The 17944-nt window shown below is 48.1% G+C and overlaps 1 protein-coding gene across 1 annotated transcript in view; it reads left to right on the top strand.

Annotated features, from left to right (window-relative positions):
- The window catches only part of ATP6V1B1 (ATPase H+ transporting V1 subunit B1), an 83623-nt gene that overhangs the window by 23253 nt on the left and 42426 nt on the right, over positions 1-17944 (top strand). Inside the window, exons 3-4 of the mRNA XM_084860168.1 lie at positions 647-702; positions 9056-9154. Coding sequence (XP_084716294.1) covers positions 647-702; positions 9056-9154 — 155 coding nt within the window. The remainder of the gene's footprint in view (positions 1-646; positions 703-9055; positions 9155-17944) is intronic.

The raw sequence follows: 17944 nt of genomic DNA, 5'->3' as shown, positions 1-17944 counted from the left end.
CAAGAGGAGCAAGATCAATGAAAGATCGTGGAAGTCTCAGGGCAGCTCTACAACAGCCTAAAATCCTGCATTTAAAACAGGGCTTTCTGCTTCCATTTTAAAGGCAGGATCCCAACGACTCCCTTTTTCACCCACTCCCACTCCCTGTATCGGAGCCTTCCATGATCTTCCATTGATCTCGCTCCTCTTCTCGTGGCTTTCACTCTTTTCATGGAGGAAACTGAAGCAGAAGAGGCATTTAGTGCAGGAGATGCCTTCAATGTTCACAGCAGGACAAAAGCTCCGTGTGAAGGAGCCCTCAGATATGGGGGAGAGGAAGCACATGGAAAAGGGAGCTGGTGTAGAGATGCACTTTGTTGCTCACATCACTCTTTAAGAGCCACATCGCTGAACAAAGGCTCGAAGGAGAAATGGAGGAGCTCCTCTTGCGTGGCTGAGGGCCACACTGTCGTCTGAGCCTTCAGAATATTCGGAGTATCCTTATGCTTACTTCTCCTTCGCCTGGTCTTCATGAAATATCTTCGGTCGTACCTGACCTATGCATAGCCTACTCTTCTTTCCCCGTCTGCACAGGCTTCTTTGGCTTTTGGCCGTGCTCCTCCTTGGATGGCCCAATCACTCTCCTTTTGTCTCCTCCTTTCCACAGCCTACTGGACCGTGTGTGGCGTGAATGGACCACTGGTGGTACTGGACAATGTTAAGGTACAAGACAGCTGCCTGTATGCTTCTCAATGGGACCTTCTCAAGCTGGGGAGAGGTAACGAGCGGGGTGCCGCAGGGCTCAGTCCTGGGCCCAGTGCTCCTCAACATTTTCATTAATGACGTGGAGGAGGAGGTGCAGGGAATGCTGATCAGATTTGCAGATGACACAAAATGGGGCAGGATAGCTAATACTCTGGAAGACAGAAACAAAATTCAAAGTGATCTGGATAGACTGGAGTGCTGGGCAGAAAACAACAGAATGGCATTTAATAGGGATAAATGCCACGTTCTGCACCTAGGAAAAAGAAACCAAATGCACAGTTACAAGATGGGGGATACGTGGCTCAACAACACTACAAGCGAGAAGGATCTTGGAATTGTTGTCGATCACAAGCTGAATATGAGCCAACCATGTGATGTGGCTGCAAAAAAGGCAAATGCTATTTGGGGCTGCATTCATAGAAGCATCGCTTCCAAATCCCGGGAAGTACTAGTTCCCCTCTACTCAGCACTGGTTAGGCCTCATCTGGAGTACTGTGTCCAGTTCTGGGCACCACACTTGAAGAAGGATGCAGACAAACTGGAGGGGGTTCAGAGGAGGGCAACAAAGATGATCAGGGGACTGGAAACAAAGCCCTATGAGGAGAGAATGAAAGAACTGGGCATGTTTAGCCTTGAGAAGAGAAGACTGAGGGGAGATATGATAGCGCTCTTCAAGTACTTGAAAGGCTGTCACAGAGCGGAAGGCCAGGATCTCTTCTCGATCATCCCAGAGTGCAGGACACGGAATAATGGGCTCAAGTTCCAGGAAGCCAGATTCCGGCTGAACATCAGGAAAAACTTCCTGAGTGTCAGAGCAATACGACAATGGAACGAATTACCTGGGGAGGTGGTGGGCTCTCCTACACTGGAGGCCTTCAAGACGAGGCTGGACAGCCATCTGTCAGGGATGCTCTGACTTGGATTCCTGCATTGAGCAGGGGGTTGGACTCGATGGCCTTGTAGGCCCCTTCCAACCCTACTATTCTATGATTCTATGATATGTGGGGTTTGTGTTAAGGAGAGGATTGCTTACACCAAAATGAAAGTCTGAATTATCCATCAAGGGGCCCTAAATTCTATGCCTAGAAAAAAGCAGCCAAGGGTGCAAAAATACATTTTATTTGCAAAAGATGGCACAGTGAGGAGGCCCAACAAGTCACAGGCAAGTGCTCTGGAACCAGCCCTCCCTAACCTGGCACCATGGTGGCTGGGAATGATGGGAGTTGCAGTCTAAAACATCTGGAGGGCACCAGATTGGGGAAAGCTGGTCTACACAGGCTTTAAAGGGGGTGAGACAGATTAATGGGGGACAGGCCAATCAATGGCTATCAGTCACAATAACCTAATGGAGCCTCCAGTTGCAGAGGCAGTATACCTCCAAATGCCAGTCACTGGGCAGCAGCAGTGGAAGAGGGGAGAGGCCTTCTGGGTTTTCTGGAGGTACCTGACTGGTCGCGGTGGGAGATGGGAGGCTAGACTAGATGGACCTTTGCTCTGATCCTGCAGCAGGGCTCTGTCCTTTGTTCTCTTTCCAGGGAGGCATTGCCAGGACTGGGTTGGAGGACGACGCCAGGACTGAGCTGCCTCCCCTAAAGAGGAGGCAGAGAGGGACCACTCAGGCCAAATAATTGCAGCTTGGGATTGTGGAGGGGGAGGGAGTTAACAGACCACAAGAGCACCTCCATGCTGGGGAAAGCTGCACCTGAGGAATTGCTGCCTGTCATGCAGCTCAAGGATCCCCTCAAGGTCAGACTCTCCATCATTCCTTACCTTCCTATTTGTTTGTTTCTGAGCAGCAGAACTACACCCTGCTCCAGCAGCTCTTAGGAAAGAAAGACATCCCTCCAGCCTTTGCTATGGCAGCAGACATTCTGATCCCGTCAAAAAGGTTTTGCTCTCAGAAGCCCGCTCTGATAGTTCTGATGATGCCTCTGCTCTGGGAGTAAATCTAGAGAGGCATCCCTTGCAATCAGAGGACTTCTCCTCTGGAGTTCCATTGGGGTAGATGGAAGCATCTGTGTAAGGAGCTTAACCAGGTCTGTTGGCCACCTGGGCTTACCTGTCCTCCTTCAACGTTATTAGGTAGCAGACACATATTGGTTTGAAAGAGTGACCTCTAGTGGCCAAAGAGACCGACACCCCTTGAAACCTCCAGAAGCCTAGAGCACGAAGAAATGTGTGCATTTTGCAAAACTTAGCTGTTTTTTGGAGCAATAAATAAATAAATAGGGAAACAGAGAATATTGCACACTTAGAGCCTAATGTACTTTAGAACACAGTAGCTATGGGCAGATACTATGCTCATTAGAACAAGTCCAAACAGCATGACCTAATGTAATTTAAGCTCTGATTCGGCCCCAGAACTCATTTGGAATGTACAAACACAGTCCCAGATGCTTTTGAACAGTAACAAAGAGGTTTATGAGCATTAATGGGTATAACTGGTAGGTTAATGAACTAGAGCTTTAGTTGATCAATTGGTGAAGTAATTGGTGGGCTGTGAGTTAAAAGGCACACTTGTTCATTTATTTTTTGGTTCTGGTATGCGAATGAGAACATCTGAGGCTGCAATCCTATGTACACTATCTTGGAGTGAGTCCCACTGGCCTCTGCTGCAATTTCCCTTCATTTTTTTGCCTATGCTAGCAGGAGCCCGTTTATCAGGCCGTATAACCTGTGTCTTGTACAAAATTCATTGGCTCCTGATTTGTTTCCAGGCCCAAGGCAAGGTGATAGTTTTAACCTTTATTAAAACTCTAAACCAGCCTTTCCAACCTGGTGCCCTCCAGACCTGTTGGACTACAACTCCCATAATCACCAGCTAACATGGCCAAATCCCTGTGCTGAACAAGGATTATGGGAGTTATCATCCAACACATCTGAAGGGCAAGAGGTTGGAGCCCTAAACAGTTTGGGACCAGGATCTCTAAAAGGCCACCTGCTCCTATGCTTTGATGACCAGCGGAGGCACTCCCCCAAGGCTCATCTCCATATGAGGACCAGCAGGTGGGCAAGTGAGGCACCCAAGTTGAGGCACCCAAGCATTGGAACACCCTGCCCTAGGAGATCTAGTTGACATCTGCCCTATTTGCATTCAGCGACAGTGTTAAGAGTGGGATCCTATACGTGTCTACTCTGAAGTAAGGCCCATTCAGTTAAATGATGCTTACTCCCTGGTAAGTGGGCATAGGATTGAAGGTTCGAACATTATTTCTTGAGCGTCTCCTGACGTACATTTTTGAAATTGGATTCCTCTCTGCCTTAATTTTTTATATATATATACTGTATATTCTGTTTTGAAGAATAAAAATCATGTGAAGGCAGTGAATAGCAGAATAAAAACAGCAATGAAATCCACACTAAAACCACACAATACCAGAAAATAAAACATGGCAGTCAAATACATCAGAGCCAGCCTAAAACCAATAATCCTGAGAGGCTTTGTAAAAAGAAATATGTGGTTGCTTTAACATTACTTTTTAAAAATAAATAAATAAATGGTGAAGTGCTGTAATAATAGTCTGTAATAATGAAGACGGTCCACTTGAACATGTGCAGAGTTCCTTTCTTGTACTCTGAAGTTACCCCAGCCAACACCTGTGGGTTTGGGGAGTGGGGTGAACCCTGGCACCTCTCTGTTCAGAAATTATCACTGAGAGGATTTAGTTAAAAAACAAAACAAAACACCTCTACACTGCGATTGTATATGTGTCCACTCAGAAGTAAGCCCACTGAGTTCAGTGGGACTGACTTCCAGGTAAGACTGCAACTTGAATGCATTAAAAGCTCATTTGGAAGTCGTAGTTAAATATAATAAGAGTCCTGCTGCTAGATCAGACCTAGACACGGCTTTGGTTCCCAACAGCCAAATGCCTCTGAGAAGCATACCAGGAGGGCATGAAGGTGCATTTCCTCTTGTCCTTTGCCCCAGCATCTTGAATTCTGAGGTATACTGCCTCTGAACATGGAGGCTCCATTTTGCTATCCAAGCTTAGCCTTCCCCAAACGGGTGCCCTCCAGATATCTGACTACAATTCCCATTCTCCCCAGTCAGCTGGGAGCTGTAGGCTGACCCACTGGAGCACGCCCACTTGGGGAGGGCTGTCCTAGGCAGTGGTGCAGCTCAGAAATTTTAGACCCTGGACTTAAAGATCTTAGGAAGGCCGTAGGCATCAGCTGTGGCCATGTGGATTCAGGTGTGAAGCACACAACTAATGTTTCTCTTCACATCCAACATGTGAACCTCTTCATCCCCTGTGGCTATTCCGTGCTTTACACCTCCTTTTGCACTCCTTATATATTAGAGCAATAAGCAAAATATAGTTTGCCAACCAAGTTTTTTTAAAAAGAAATACTCTGAGCACGTGCAGTTTCACATCTGAAGCTCACTTAAATTATAGCATCATCATGATGTCAGGAATAAAATGGGGTTTACTTCTGATGCCCTCCTCACTTGCCATTCTTTGGGAGGTCATCTGGGGGCCCCTGGGCTACAGACCCCTGGATTTTGGCCGCACAGTCTGGCCTTAGCTGCTCACTGGCCCTGGCTAATTTCCATGGATTGCCACAAAGGATCATAACGGAGTGTACTGGAGCAGATGGATGCCAGTCCTCGAGCACACTTACTTGGAAATGAGTTCCATTAAAATCAAAGGGACTTACTTCCAAATAAATCTGTTTAGGCTTGCTGAGTGAAAAACAGTAGGAATGCAGAATGGACCTAATTTCTGCCATCAGCTGCTGCCGAAAAGCCGCCAGGGTGACAGGTCTGCAAGCAGGCTGGGATGCCACCAATTTAAAAAAAGCATTCCACATTCAAGGAGGGAATGTGCTCCAAAACACATTAAAGCACACTTGGGGCTTTGTTGGGCTGTGCCCACTACAATGCATCATTTCTATAGTGCCTTTCATTCTGATACATGCAGAAGGGGGATTAATAAGATCAATTAAAGAGCCGGATCACAAAGATGTCCCCCCTACCCCACCTCTTAGCGGCAAGGCTTAAAGTCCAAAGTCCAGACTCAGCTGAAGCAAGGCACGTTCGCAAGGAGGATGCTGGCTAAAAACAGGGATGTGCGTTGATTCTGAAAGACAGATGTTCCCTGTGGATGGTGGAAGCCAGGTAAAACCTCCATGTTCAGAGGCAGTATACTTCGGAGTACCTGGTTCTAGAGACAGACTGCAAGGGTTGGGCACCACCTTCATAACCTGCTTCCAAGTTTCTTGGTGTCAGGTGTGGTGGTGCAGCTACGGCTGGACCTTGGTGCCAAAGTCCAGGGACTCCCAAATGTCCCCCAGAGAGTGGCAGGTGATGAGGGCATCAGAAGCAACCCCCCCCTTTTTATACCTGGAGACATGATGCTGCTGTGATGTGAGTTTAAAATGAAAAACCACACATGCTCAGAATATTATTTTAAAATCAAGGTTGGCCAACAGCTGTGCTGTGGTGGTAGTTCTAACATACCAGGAGCATAAAGGCAGTTGTAAACATGGAATGGTGGGGGAAGAGAAGTATTAGTTGCATGCTTCACACTGAATAAACATGTCCATGTAAAGCCCCCATCTGATTTTTAAATCCAGGGTCTAAAGTTGCCTGGCTACACCACTGGACAGGTGCCTGACAGGCCTTTTAGAATCCCTGGAGAGTGTCAGTGAGCCCCACGGAGACAGGAGTGATCCATTAGACATCCAACACTTGGATTTCCAAAAAGCTTTTATCAAGTCCCTTACCAAGGCTCCTGAGAAACACATCAGTCATGAGCTAACAGGGCAGGCCTTCTCATTATTGGTTATCGTCTATTACACTGCCATGCCACCTTTCCTTCAAGGAGATCAAGGTGACATACATGGTTCTCCTGCCCATTTTATCTTCACAGCAACCCTGTGAGGTAGGTTAGGATGAGAAATAGTGAGTGACTAGCCTGAAGTCACCCAGTAAGATTCATGGCTGAAACAGGGGTTGGTTGGTGAGTGGAGATTTGTGCCTGGGAAACTTATGAGTTAGGAGCTGGTTAAACCATAGCAAGTAGGGGGAGCGCAGGACAAGATGAACAGCTGTCACAGTGGACAAAAAAAGCAGCAGCGTCCCCAAGGATCTGTGTGCTTGTAAATGATCTGGAGTAACAGTGAAGTGGTCAAGTCTGCAGATTGTTCAGGACGGGGAAGGATCTTTCCTACGTGGGTGAACAAAGGGCAAAAAAAGGAGGCTTAGTATAAAGTGTAAAGCAGCCGTCTGCAACCTGGTGCCCTCCAGATGTATTGGTCTGCAGTCCAAACATCTGGAGGGTGCCAGATTGCTGCAGACTGGTGTACGGTGATGCATAATGGGGACAATAAAATCCTAACTGCATATCTGATCTGTCTGTAACAGAAGACTGTCCCTAATCTGCCTTCCTGTTCCGGGAAACAAATTCCCAAGTACAGAAGACCCATAAATGCCATCAATTGTGAATGCAGCACCTGTGTAACTTTCTTCCATCATGGAACTCATAGGAACAGAGGAACCTGCCTCATACTGAGCCAGGCCCTGGGTCCATTGAGCCCAGTCTTGTCAGCACTGACTGGCAGCAGTGGCTACCCAGGGTTTCAGGCCGGAGTTTTTCCAGTCCTACCTGGGCCCCATCTACACAAACCTTTTACTCTGGGGTGCCTGCGAGTCAGGGTTCCTTGGGACAGATGACGTAGTTGCCACTTCACAGCCATCCATGGTTTTCTCCCGGAAAATGTAGATTTCCAAGGAGGCATTTTGCTGCGATGTTTTTCATTTGCTGCGGGTTTCCCCACGGTTGTGAGCTGTTTGTCCCTTCCCCAAACCGACTTTGCATTTTGGAGTGGGTGTGTTGTAGGCATGCGTAGTGCTTGTGTCACTCTGTGAAGCCCCTTTACTCCCCCCATCTCTTTGCAGCTGCGCAGTTACAGAGGCACAGAATGGCGTTTTCATTTATTTAATCACACTTCCGCAAATTTTCGCAATGGTTGCTTAAGGGGGGGGCGGTCTTGGGGTAGGACCAACTTCACTCCAGCCACCATTTCAGAGTGATGGGTAGGCACATACTGCTCACACCTTGTGCGTGCGAACCATCGCGAGAGTCTCAGGCTGGGGAACTGACAAACAGATGGCGCGGAAATGAAGGAGCACAGAACACCCACTTTTTGCCTAACAAGGGATGGAAAGACACAACAGAACCCCTAAAATACAAAACAGCCACTGAAGTGTTGCACCCCCCACGCTCACCTGACTGCACAGGTGCGCGTTAAAGTATAATGGCAAAAAAAGGGGCACAATGGAGTCTGATAGGGAAGCCCGCAATGAATCGCGAGTGTATCCCAGCAGAAGCTAATGTGAAGCTGAAATGCTGCGCAGTTGTGACGGAGTGAAGGGTGAACGTGGTGCCATGTAGACGGGGCCCTGGAGGTGCCGGGGATCAAACCTGGGACGTGCTGCATGCAAAGCAGGGGCTCCACCACAGAGCTATGGCCCTTCAAGCTGGTACTTGTGGGCTTCCTAGGCCACCTTCCATCCAGGCACTGACCCAGAGTTGCTTTGCTTCAGCAAGGTCAGGGCCTCCTGTGCCCTCAGACCAAGCCCTGGGACATCTTACTGGCAAAATGGTGGTTTTCACGGACACAGTTCATAAACCAAGGCTGTCTGCGTGCCTCTTGAACCTGAGAACAGTTTCCTGAAATCACAAAGTAACACATGAAGGTGTCCTGCTCACTTTCTTTCTGTTCTAGCAAATCCTAGCTCCTGGTGCCCTCAAGATGCATCAAACCACAACTCCCAGCATCCCCAGCCATACTGATTGGGGTGATGGGAGTTGTAGTCTGACACATCTGGAGGGCGCCCACTTGGGGAAGGCTAAGCTAGGATAGCAAAATGAAGTTTCCATGTTCAGAGGCAGTATGCCTCAGAATTCCAGATGCTGAGGCAAATGACAAGAGGAAATTCACCTTCATGCCCCCCTTGTATGCTGGCTGGGACTGCTGGGAGTTGTAGCTTGACACATCTGGAGAGCACCGGGTTGGGGAAGCCCATTCTAGCTTGTGTTTAATCAGTCCCAGCAGTTCAAGTCAAGCCTGTGCCTCGCCTAAATGCTCTGTCCCCTGAGACATCAGATGTTAGCAAAATAAGTTTGGCAAAAAAGGTGGATCCAGAATACAAGAACTGGTGGAATTAACTGTGATGGCCACTAGCAAATGATAGACGTCTCCGTCATGAACTTGTAGGATCCGTTTCAGCTCTTTGGGAAAACGACACCAATTGCCCTCCTGATGTCCCTCTAATAACCTTTGCTTTGCTTTGTCTTTGCAGTTTGCCCAGTATGCTGAGATTGTCAACTTCACCCTCCCAAATGGCACACAGCGGAGTGGGCAGGTCCTGGAAGTGGTGGGGTCGAAAGCGATTGTCCAGGTGGGTGAGAAACATGATCCTGGACAGGAGTCTCAGATGGACTCAGGTTAAACCAGGGTCATCTGGAGCTTAGCCTGTCACCTGCTGGAGTGCTAACCTTTGGAACATTTTGACCACAACTAGTGGCAGTTACCTTTGAAATTACAATGCTCCACTAATTTTGCTTATCCTCCAAGCAACCCTCCAAGGGAGATCAATGCAATCCCCATTTTATAACTGGGGAATGGAGACTGAGAGCAGGGGAAAGACCCAGGGTGTCAGACAATTTGCAAGTCATTCCTATCTACTGGCCTAGGTGCAATCCTTATTGCCATGGGCGAGTGGTATGTGGCTATTTACAAGCCTGACCTAAATGGAACTTCCATCTTCAGGAAGAGTCTACCTCTAAAGACCAGGTGCTGGGACCAGACAACCAGCACCTTCATGCCATGCTTGTGTGAGCTTCCCAGGTGCCACACATCCATCTGCCTACTCTTGGGGAAGGGATGCTACTGGGCTAGATGGGCCCACTCTGGTCTGATCCAGCAGAGCTTATGGCTGACCAAGGATTTGAACCCAAGCCTCCTGGCTCCAAATCCAATGCTCTAAATTTGTGTGTGGTTTTTTACTTTATATATCGCCTTGGGTACTGTGCAGGTGATATATTCTACTATAAGTAACATCCTGTTCATATTCTCTTGAGAACCATCTCTAGAGGGAAAAACAAATCCATCAGGAGGATATTTTTCTGGAGTGTTCCTGTGCTCTTCCCAGCCATGCTAATAGATCCTAACACAGGTCTACCACCTCAAGTTGGGTGCACATCAGTTCCTTAAAGGCCTCAGATATGACAGGATGCCCACAGGACAAGGAGAAATCCTCCTTGATCCCCTTGGGGTGGAAACCTGTGTACATTCTTGTTTGAAGGTGCTGAGCAGGACTGGGGATAAATCCCAGGCATTCAACAGCCTGAGCTGCAAATTTTGCTGCAAATTCAAGGGCTTAAATCTCATACACTTCACTGGGATTTAAAGAGGTTAAGAGGGCTGGCCTGAGATATTTTGCTGCTTGAGAAGGACAAGATGCCCACCACCACCACCAATTCCACACACTGAAGCCAATCAGACTGGCAGCTGAATCTTACCTCAATGCCGGTGGTGGGAGAAGATCCTGCCTAATGGTAGGGCCGGCCCTCCAGCTTGACTATGTGCAGGATGGCAACATGGCTCCTTAAAAGTATGCTGTCTGCTGAAAATTGAGGATCTAGCTCCTAGGAATTCGAGGGTTCTTTTCAGCCCTGGTGCCAAGAGTAAGGTGATCAGATATCTTGCAGGGAAAGAGTGACACAGAGACTAACAGTGAAATCCTGTCCTGTACACATTACACAGAAGGAAGTCCCACTATGTTCCATGGGGCTTACTTCCAGGTAAGCAGTTCAGTCTGTCTTAAGATGTCTGTATCTAGAGGAGGGCAGTTAATGTTTAATATTCTTGAACTACATGCAAAGGATCAATGCCCAAGTCACCAGGGCAGGATTTTAAGTCAGCAGCATCCAGCTCAATGCATGTACGTACGTGAAAGTACAGTTGCCATAAATATATAATGGGCTAGAGTGATAGTGAGAAAGATACTGACATCAAATGCGGCAAAGCAAATTGAATCCTGGAATCATCTGAAATCTCAGGAACACAGACCTTCGTGGATCGAGTGCAGATATAAAACAGCAACCCAAAGAGAGGACGACCCTTTACACAGCTAAATTATGGGAGAAGACAGCGCAGGGTAGTAGGTTGCCACTGCCCAGGAGGGTATGCCATGATTTCCAAAGAAGCACAGAATATGATGTTGGGCACAGAATTCAATTTGTAAGCATACGTCTTTTAAAAGCAAGTTTCTAGCCCCTAAGTCCTCCCCCTTGCCTTCTGGGCCCTCTCCCTTCCCTCTCTGCTGCCCAGCATCTTTGCCTCTGCTTTGCTCTGCTCAGCTCAGCTTCCCCTCTCACCCCATTTTGCCTTTCCACCACCTCTGCCTGTGTCCATTCATCTCTGCAGACTGACCTGTAGAAATCTGGGGGCTGAAGCTGTTCCTGGCATGGAGAGACACTGATGAGAATAGCTTTACTTGATACATGTCTGTGCATCATCTGGCTGCTGTTAAAGGCGCTGGAGCGATAGCAGTAAAAAAACAAACCCCCAGAACACTGCTACTCTTAACAGTCCTGTGTACAGTTCGTCTTCCAGCCAAACTTTCCCCAGTGGCTGCTTTGTTTTGTCAACATACTTTGACTGACCCTAACCTCCTGCCTCCCTCCCCAGCGTTCAGAATGTTTATGAACATTCCATGACCTCACAGCAGCTTCATCTATGATGCTGGGGGTCGGGGAGAGCAACAGGCAGTGTTCACCCGGTGCTCTCTGAATGCCACCCATGTGCCGGACCTGGGAGCAGGTGGCAAGCTGGTGCTTGGAATGACAAGGCAGGCCTTCGTCCTGCTTGCGTGTGTGTGTGTGTGTGCGCGCACATGCACGCAGGCACATGGGGGGAGAGGTTGAAGCAGACCAATATGCACCTACATGGAGGAGAAGCAGGTGCCCCCCGGGAATGGTTGTCTCTGAAAGCGCCCTGACCTTTCGTAATGCAGCCAGCTGTCCTCTGCGATCATCTGAGATGCCCTTCCTGCCTGCCCCACTCTGATTAGTGACGCCTTGAGCGCAGCCCCGTTGAGACACAAGGTAGTCGCGTAGTTGACCTGCCAGGGACCTCTGCTGGCGAGCTGCCAAATTTCACTCCTCTAATGCTCCGGAGACCTCTGCAGCCCCCTTCTAATCCTATTACGGGATTAGGCTCACCAGCCCCCGGCCTTTGGCAGAAGCAGCTTAGGAAAAAGAAGAAGAAAAGCCCGATATACATTGAGCTGGGCTGGTCATGGTGGGCGTGTGGGGGCTTACTCCTCCTTTGCTCCTGCCACCCCCCTGGCGCAACAGCTGGCAGATGTGTGAGCGTTCTTTTCCAAGGGGCCACATGGATCTAATCAAAGTGGTGGTCCGGAGGTCAATGAATTCAAATGGTGTCAAATATTATTCCAATCGAGGAGCCTTTTGGGGGTCCCTTTGGCAGGGGGTAAGGGGGGGAGGTGTGATGTGCTCTGACAGCATCCAGTTACAAGGCTCCTTTTACTCCAGCTAAGCACAGCCTGAGTGGCCTTTGGAAGAATGTTGGGCCCTTTCTTCAGCCATGGTTGCTTTCTGAAATGGTGAAGTTGGAAGGGGTCTTGTGACCACTTCCCTTCCCCATAGGATAATGGTGACCTCCAGCTAGGATAATTATCCCAGGTTCTCAGCACGGCCTTTGGTTCAACCTGATGTAGAGTCTCAGGGGCGCTCTCTGGAGCAGCAGGGCTGGTGGGGTCACCTGGCGTCACTGGGCTGCTACCAAGGACCATGGACAGAGGAGTGAGTCCCCCAGTGGAAGACTTTGCCCAGGGACTGCTCAGACCTGGAGCCACGTCTGCTGTGGAGGCCTCACAAATGAGGGGTAAGAGGAATCACCAGACGCCAAATCTAGGCATGGATGCCCATGTCTGGCAGGAGGGAGGAGTCTGAATCCGGTCAACTAACGGTGCTGTCCTCACAAGCCCTCTACGTGCAACCAACTGCATCTGCTGAATGCACAGAAGGCAGGAGGCCAGGACTGCAGCAGCAGGCCCTGTCCCAACCTCCACGCATTCGTGGACTCTTGCACAACTGCCACCCTGCTCCATTTTTGCTTATTTATTTACTGTATTTCTATCCTGCCCAATAACTGAAGCTCTCACAAAAGAATGTTCACAAAAGAAAGTCTTAAAACCATTAAATGCATGAGTGTAATAAAACAGTGTAACCCCTAAAACAGATTAAACCCACCACAGAATAAAACCAAAGTAAAGCTGACAGCAGAGGACAGCAGCAGTGTGAGGATCTGAAAAGCACCAAGGCATTTTAAAAATGGAACGATTAAAAGGCCTGGGAGAATAAAAAGGTCATCACCTGGTGCTGAAGAGGCCACAATGTAGGCGCCAGGTGGGCCTCTCTGGGAAGAGCCTTTCACAAACAGCGTGCTGCCACTGCAAAGGCCCTCTCTCTAGAAGCCACCTACCTCTTCACATCTGGAGAGGGGTGTATGGTGTGCCAGAGAAGGGCAGTTGCCCGGTGTTGTATAGGTTGTATGCCCCAGCCGTGGGCTTCCAAGATTTAGAGGTGCCGAGAAAGTGTTAAGTCAGATCCAGGTTTGCTTACAAGGGGACTTTATTGAGTACTTACAGCGCACACGCGTACCCAGTGGGTGGATCAGACAAAGCTCTGGACCAAGAGCTGTGCTGCAAGATTACTTTTATATCATACATGTTATTCAGGCATGGCAGTGAGGTAATATGACAGGTGCAAGCATTAATCAGAGTTCATCTACAGTTTTCCCAGCATAGCTTAGCAGCACTTGGTAACATATTTGGCAGAGCAAGACTATCAGAATTTTCTCAGCATAGACACCCGTGGCTTAGTTTTACTCTCAGGCACATCCTAGGCTCTGATAAGATAAACGGTACCAGAGCTCGTTAGCATGGAATATGCTGAGGGGGCGCTACACCGGCCTTTGACTCATCTTACGAGCAGAGAGGCCCAACTGCAAGGGATTTCAACTAATAATGAACCAAAGCAGAGAGCATTATGGATCTCTATGCATCTGTAAAACTATTGTTAGCTTGCTTACAGGCCTGGGGCCCTACTAGGCAGAGGGAATGACTGTAAGACTCAGCAGGCCTCAAACACAACTGTCCTTTATTTATCACACATAGAACTGCTGAATCTAGCAGAAGCTCCACCCACCGCTGCCATTCCCAACTGTACAGGAGCTGCCCAGTCTCAAAACAATAACTAACCCACAGTACCACCACCACCATCCCAGGATACATAATATTCCTCCTTCCTTAGCTATCATAGACTTTCAACCAACGAGGAGGTACCCTTTCACAGCACGGTCTCTGTACTCAACTGGTAGGTGTAGATTGCTCAGATGACTTTCTTTCAGTAACTGCCATAGGTAAGGAAGGAGTATTGCTCCCATCACTTAGTGCTTCTGGCACTTCAACTGGCGGTAAGAGAAATACATCAGTTCCAGATAGATCTTCAGCAGCTAACTCCGTTGATGGCAACCCACTCTGGCCAGAACGCCTTCTCAACAGGTCAACATGGCAATGTTACACCGACCCATCTGCACACTGGACCTTGTATGACACAGGTCCAGTGACCTCAATAATAGAGGAAGGAACCCACCTTGGTCCAACACCACAGTTCGTAGCAAACGCCTGATCTTGTGGAGCAAATAAAGAGTAGGAGCTGAGAAGGCAGCATCCAGAGCTTGCTCCCATTTGCTTTGTAAGTCTTCAGCTAAATCTGGGTGGAGACGGTCAAGTTTTAAGACACTGCCCCATAAGTAAATCTGCAGGACTGACTCCTGTTGTTGCACAAGGAGTAACATGCTGAGCAACGAGAAACCTGGCAAGGCATGTTGGCCAGTCTCCTCCCACAGTGCACTTCATGGCATCTTCTGTTGTCTGCACCATCCGTTCAGCTTGGCCATTTGCTCGGGGATGACGAGGTGCAATGGTGACAGCCCAAATAAGATTCTTGTCCGCAAATGATTTAAATTCAGCAGATGTAAAGGCCATCCCACTGTCTGAGACGATAGCATCAGGCAACCCATGGGTTGCAAAGAAGTGGTGCAGTGCTGTGATTGTTGCAGAGGCTGTTTGTGATGATGAGAAGACTACTTCAAGCCACTTCGAGTAAGAATCTACCACAACTAAGACATTTTTTCCTTGAAATGGTCCTGCAAAATATGGATTCTTGACCAAGGCTTCTTGGTCACTTCCCATGGAAAGATAGGCACTCTTGTGGCTTGACAAGTACTGCACTCATTTACATTTCTTCAATATCTGAGTCGATACCTGGCCACCAGACGTAGCTCCTGGCCAATGCTTTCATACAAACGATCCCTGGATGAGCTGCATGTGTTGTGGTCAAGATGGTTTGATGACGCTTATCTGGAATAACAACACAGTTTCCCCATAGCAGGCATCCTTTATGGGCAGACATCTCATTTGAATGGCTTGAATTCCTTTGGCAGTTCATCTGGCCATCCCCTCCATAACCAGTTTAAGGCTTTCTTCACACCACACGGAGCTTTTATCCTGCGATTGAGATGGCTCCTTCACAGAAGTTTGCGGGCTCTTTACATGACGCCATGTCCCTCCAGGGCATCTCCTGCACTAAATGCCCTTTGTTCCGTTTTTAAATAGATCACAGATAACGAGCTATCAAATTACCCCACTGTGTTCCGCTTGAGTTCCCTCCATGAAAAGAAAAGTGGCAAGAAGAGGAGAGAGATCAATGAAAGATAATGGAAGACTCAGATACAGGGAGGGGGAGGGGGAAAGGGGAGGGGGGAAAGGAAGTGGGTGAAAAAGGGAGTCGTCGTGATCCTGCATTTAAAACGGAAGCAGCAAGCCCCATTTTAAAAGCAGGATTTTAGGCTAGTGTAGAGATGCTCTAAAACATGAGCCAGTACAGGAACTTGAGCAGTCAGCCTAGCAATTTGATCAGCCTGAAGAGGTGGGTCAGGAAGGACTTTTAGCATCAAGACTTCCAATGGAGGAGGTACAACAAAATCTGGAATTTGAAGTGGTACCTGACTCAATCTATCTGTCTTAGATATTGCCTTTCCTGGTTTGTAGACAAGAGTATAATCATAAGCATTGAGCAGAATGCTCCAGAGCTGCATGTGAGGTGATAGTACGCAGGGAGTAGGCTTACCAGGAGAGAAGATTCCTAAAAGAGGCTTGTGGTCCGTGCATATTTCAGAAGCATGGCCATAGAGATAGTTCTGGAACATGTTGACTCCTGCAATAACAGCCAAGGCTTCTCTCTCAATCGGTGCAAGGTTCCTTTCAGTGGATGACATAGTCCTTGAATAATAAGCTATTGGTGCCTCTGTACCATCTGGAAATTTGTGGCTTAGCACAGCACCAACCCCATAAGAAGAAGCATCAGTAGTAAGGATTAGCGGGGGGCGGGGTGTTTCATCCTAATGTACAAGCACAGAATTTGAACTCAACAAGTCTTTGGCATTCTGGGAAGCCTTCTCATGCTGGCTGGTCCATTTCCATGGAACTCCTTTTCCCAGCAAGCAATGCAGTGGCTCAGCAACAGTAGCCTTTTGTGGAAGAAACACAGGGTAGAAGTTGAGACATCCCAAGAAGGCTTGAAGTTCCTGCTCTGTTTTTGGAGCAGGTGCATCGTGAATGGAACGTATTTTTCTGTCAGTGGGGTGAATGCCAGAAGCATCAGTACGACAGCCCAAAAATGTTACGCCGGAGGTTCCATTTTCACATTTCTCCTTTTTTACATGAATGCCGGATGTGTCAAAGCGATGTAGGACTTCTTCAAGTCGTTCAGCCAGTTCTTCCTCACGAGCAGGACATTGTCAAAATATGGTACAACACCTGGAATTCCAGAAAGTAGGGTTTCCATGAATGGTTGGAACAGTCCGGAGGCCACAGAAATTCCAAACTGCAGACACTTTACTTGGAATGCCCCTCGATGAGTGATTATTGTTTCGGCATCTGCTGTAGAATCATCGATCAAGTTTTGCAAAGACCTTCCCTCCACCAAGAAGAGCGAGGAGTTGATTGACAGCAGGCACTGGGTATGGATGCTGCTTAAGTAATCCCCACACAGTCTCACCTTCCCATTAGGCTTGAATATCGGCACAATGGGCATAGCCCATTGGGTCTGTGTAACTGGTTCTAGCACACCTTGCTTGATGAGATGCTCAAGCTCTTCTTCAGTTTTTTCCAGCAATGCAAAAGGCACATTCCTGGCTTTCATGTAAATTGGTGCAACGGATGGATCCAAGGGAGTGACACTGGCTTCACTTTGTATTCTCCCAGTTCTTCAGAAAATACCCTTGGAAATTTATTAACAATTGGTGCAAGCCTACCTGTAGTAAGGGCGTGAATTCATTGAATGCTAATCCCCATTGATGAGAACCAGTTTCTCCCCAAGAGGTTTTTCCTCTGCCCCTCCACAATTATAAGTGGAAGCTTCCCTTGGAAAGAGCGATACTGTACATCTACAGTGTAGCATCCAACGGTATCAACCTTCTTTTTATTTATTTATTTTATTATTGCATTTATATCCCGCCTTTTTTCCTCTTGCAAGGAACCCAAGGCGGCTTACATTATCCTCCTCCTCTCCATTTTATCCTCACAACAACAACCCTGTGAGGTAGGCTGGGCTGAGAGTCTGTTGACTGGCCCAAAGTCACCCAGTGAGCTTCCACGGCCGAGTGGGGACTAGAACCCGGATCTCCCAGCTCCTAGTCCAACACTCTTGCCACTACACCACACTGGCTTTGCCTTGTAATCATGCAGAATGCATGATGGACTTGACAAATTTGGAGCAAGGGTCCCAGAAAATATGTGCTTACAAGTGTCTCTAATAATTATGGATATCCCAGACCCCGAATCCACTTCCATTTTGCACTTCTGGCCATTGGTTATACTGTTGCATACGAGACAGAAACATGAGGTTCCTTGCCACAGACCTTCTGAATGTGATATAGCTGTTGAGTTTCATCACCCTGTGGATAATCAACCCCATGAGACGCTAGGTGGCGTGACTCTTTGCTGTAGTTCCCTGGCCTTGTGCCGACAGATTTTGAATGGCAGATTCGCTCAAGGTGACCCTTCTTCTTGCAAAACCTGCACTCAGCATCCTTG

The sequence above is a fragment of the Heloderma suspectum genome, chromosome 5 (genome assembly GCF_057233095.1).
Source record: "Heloderma suspectum isolate Gila_16-S chromosome 5, 16-S_ref, whole genome shotgun sequence".
Classification (NCBI taxonomy): Eukaryota; Metazoa; Chordata; class Lepidosauria; order Squamata; family Helodermatidae; genus Heloderma; species Heloderma suspectum.
Note: the sequence above shows the minus strand (reverse complement) of the source record. Positions and strands in the feature narration are given on the sequence as shown.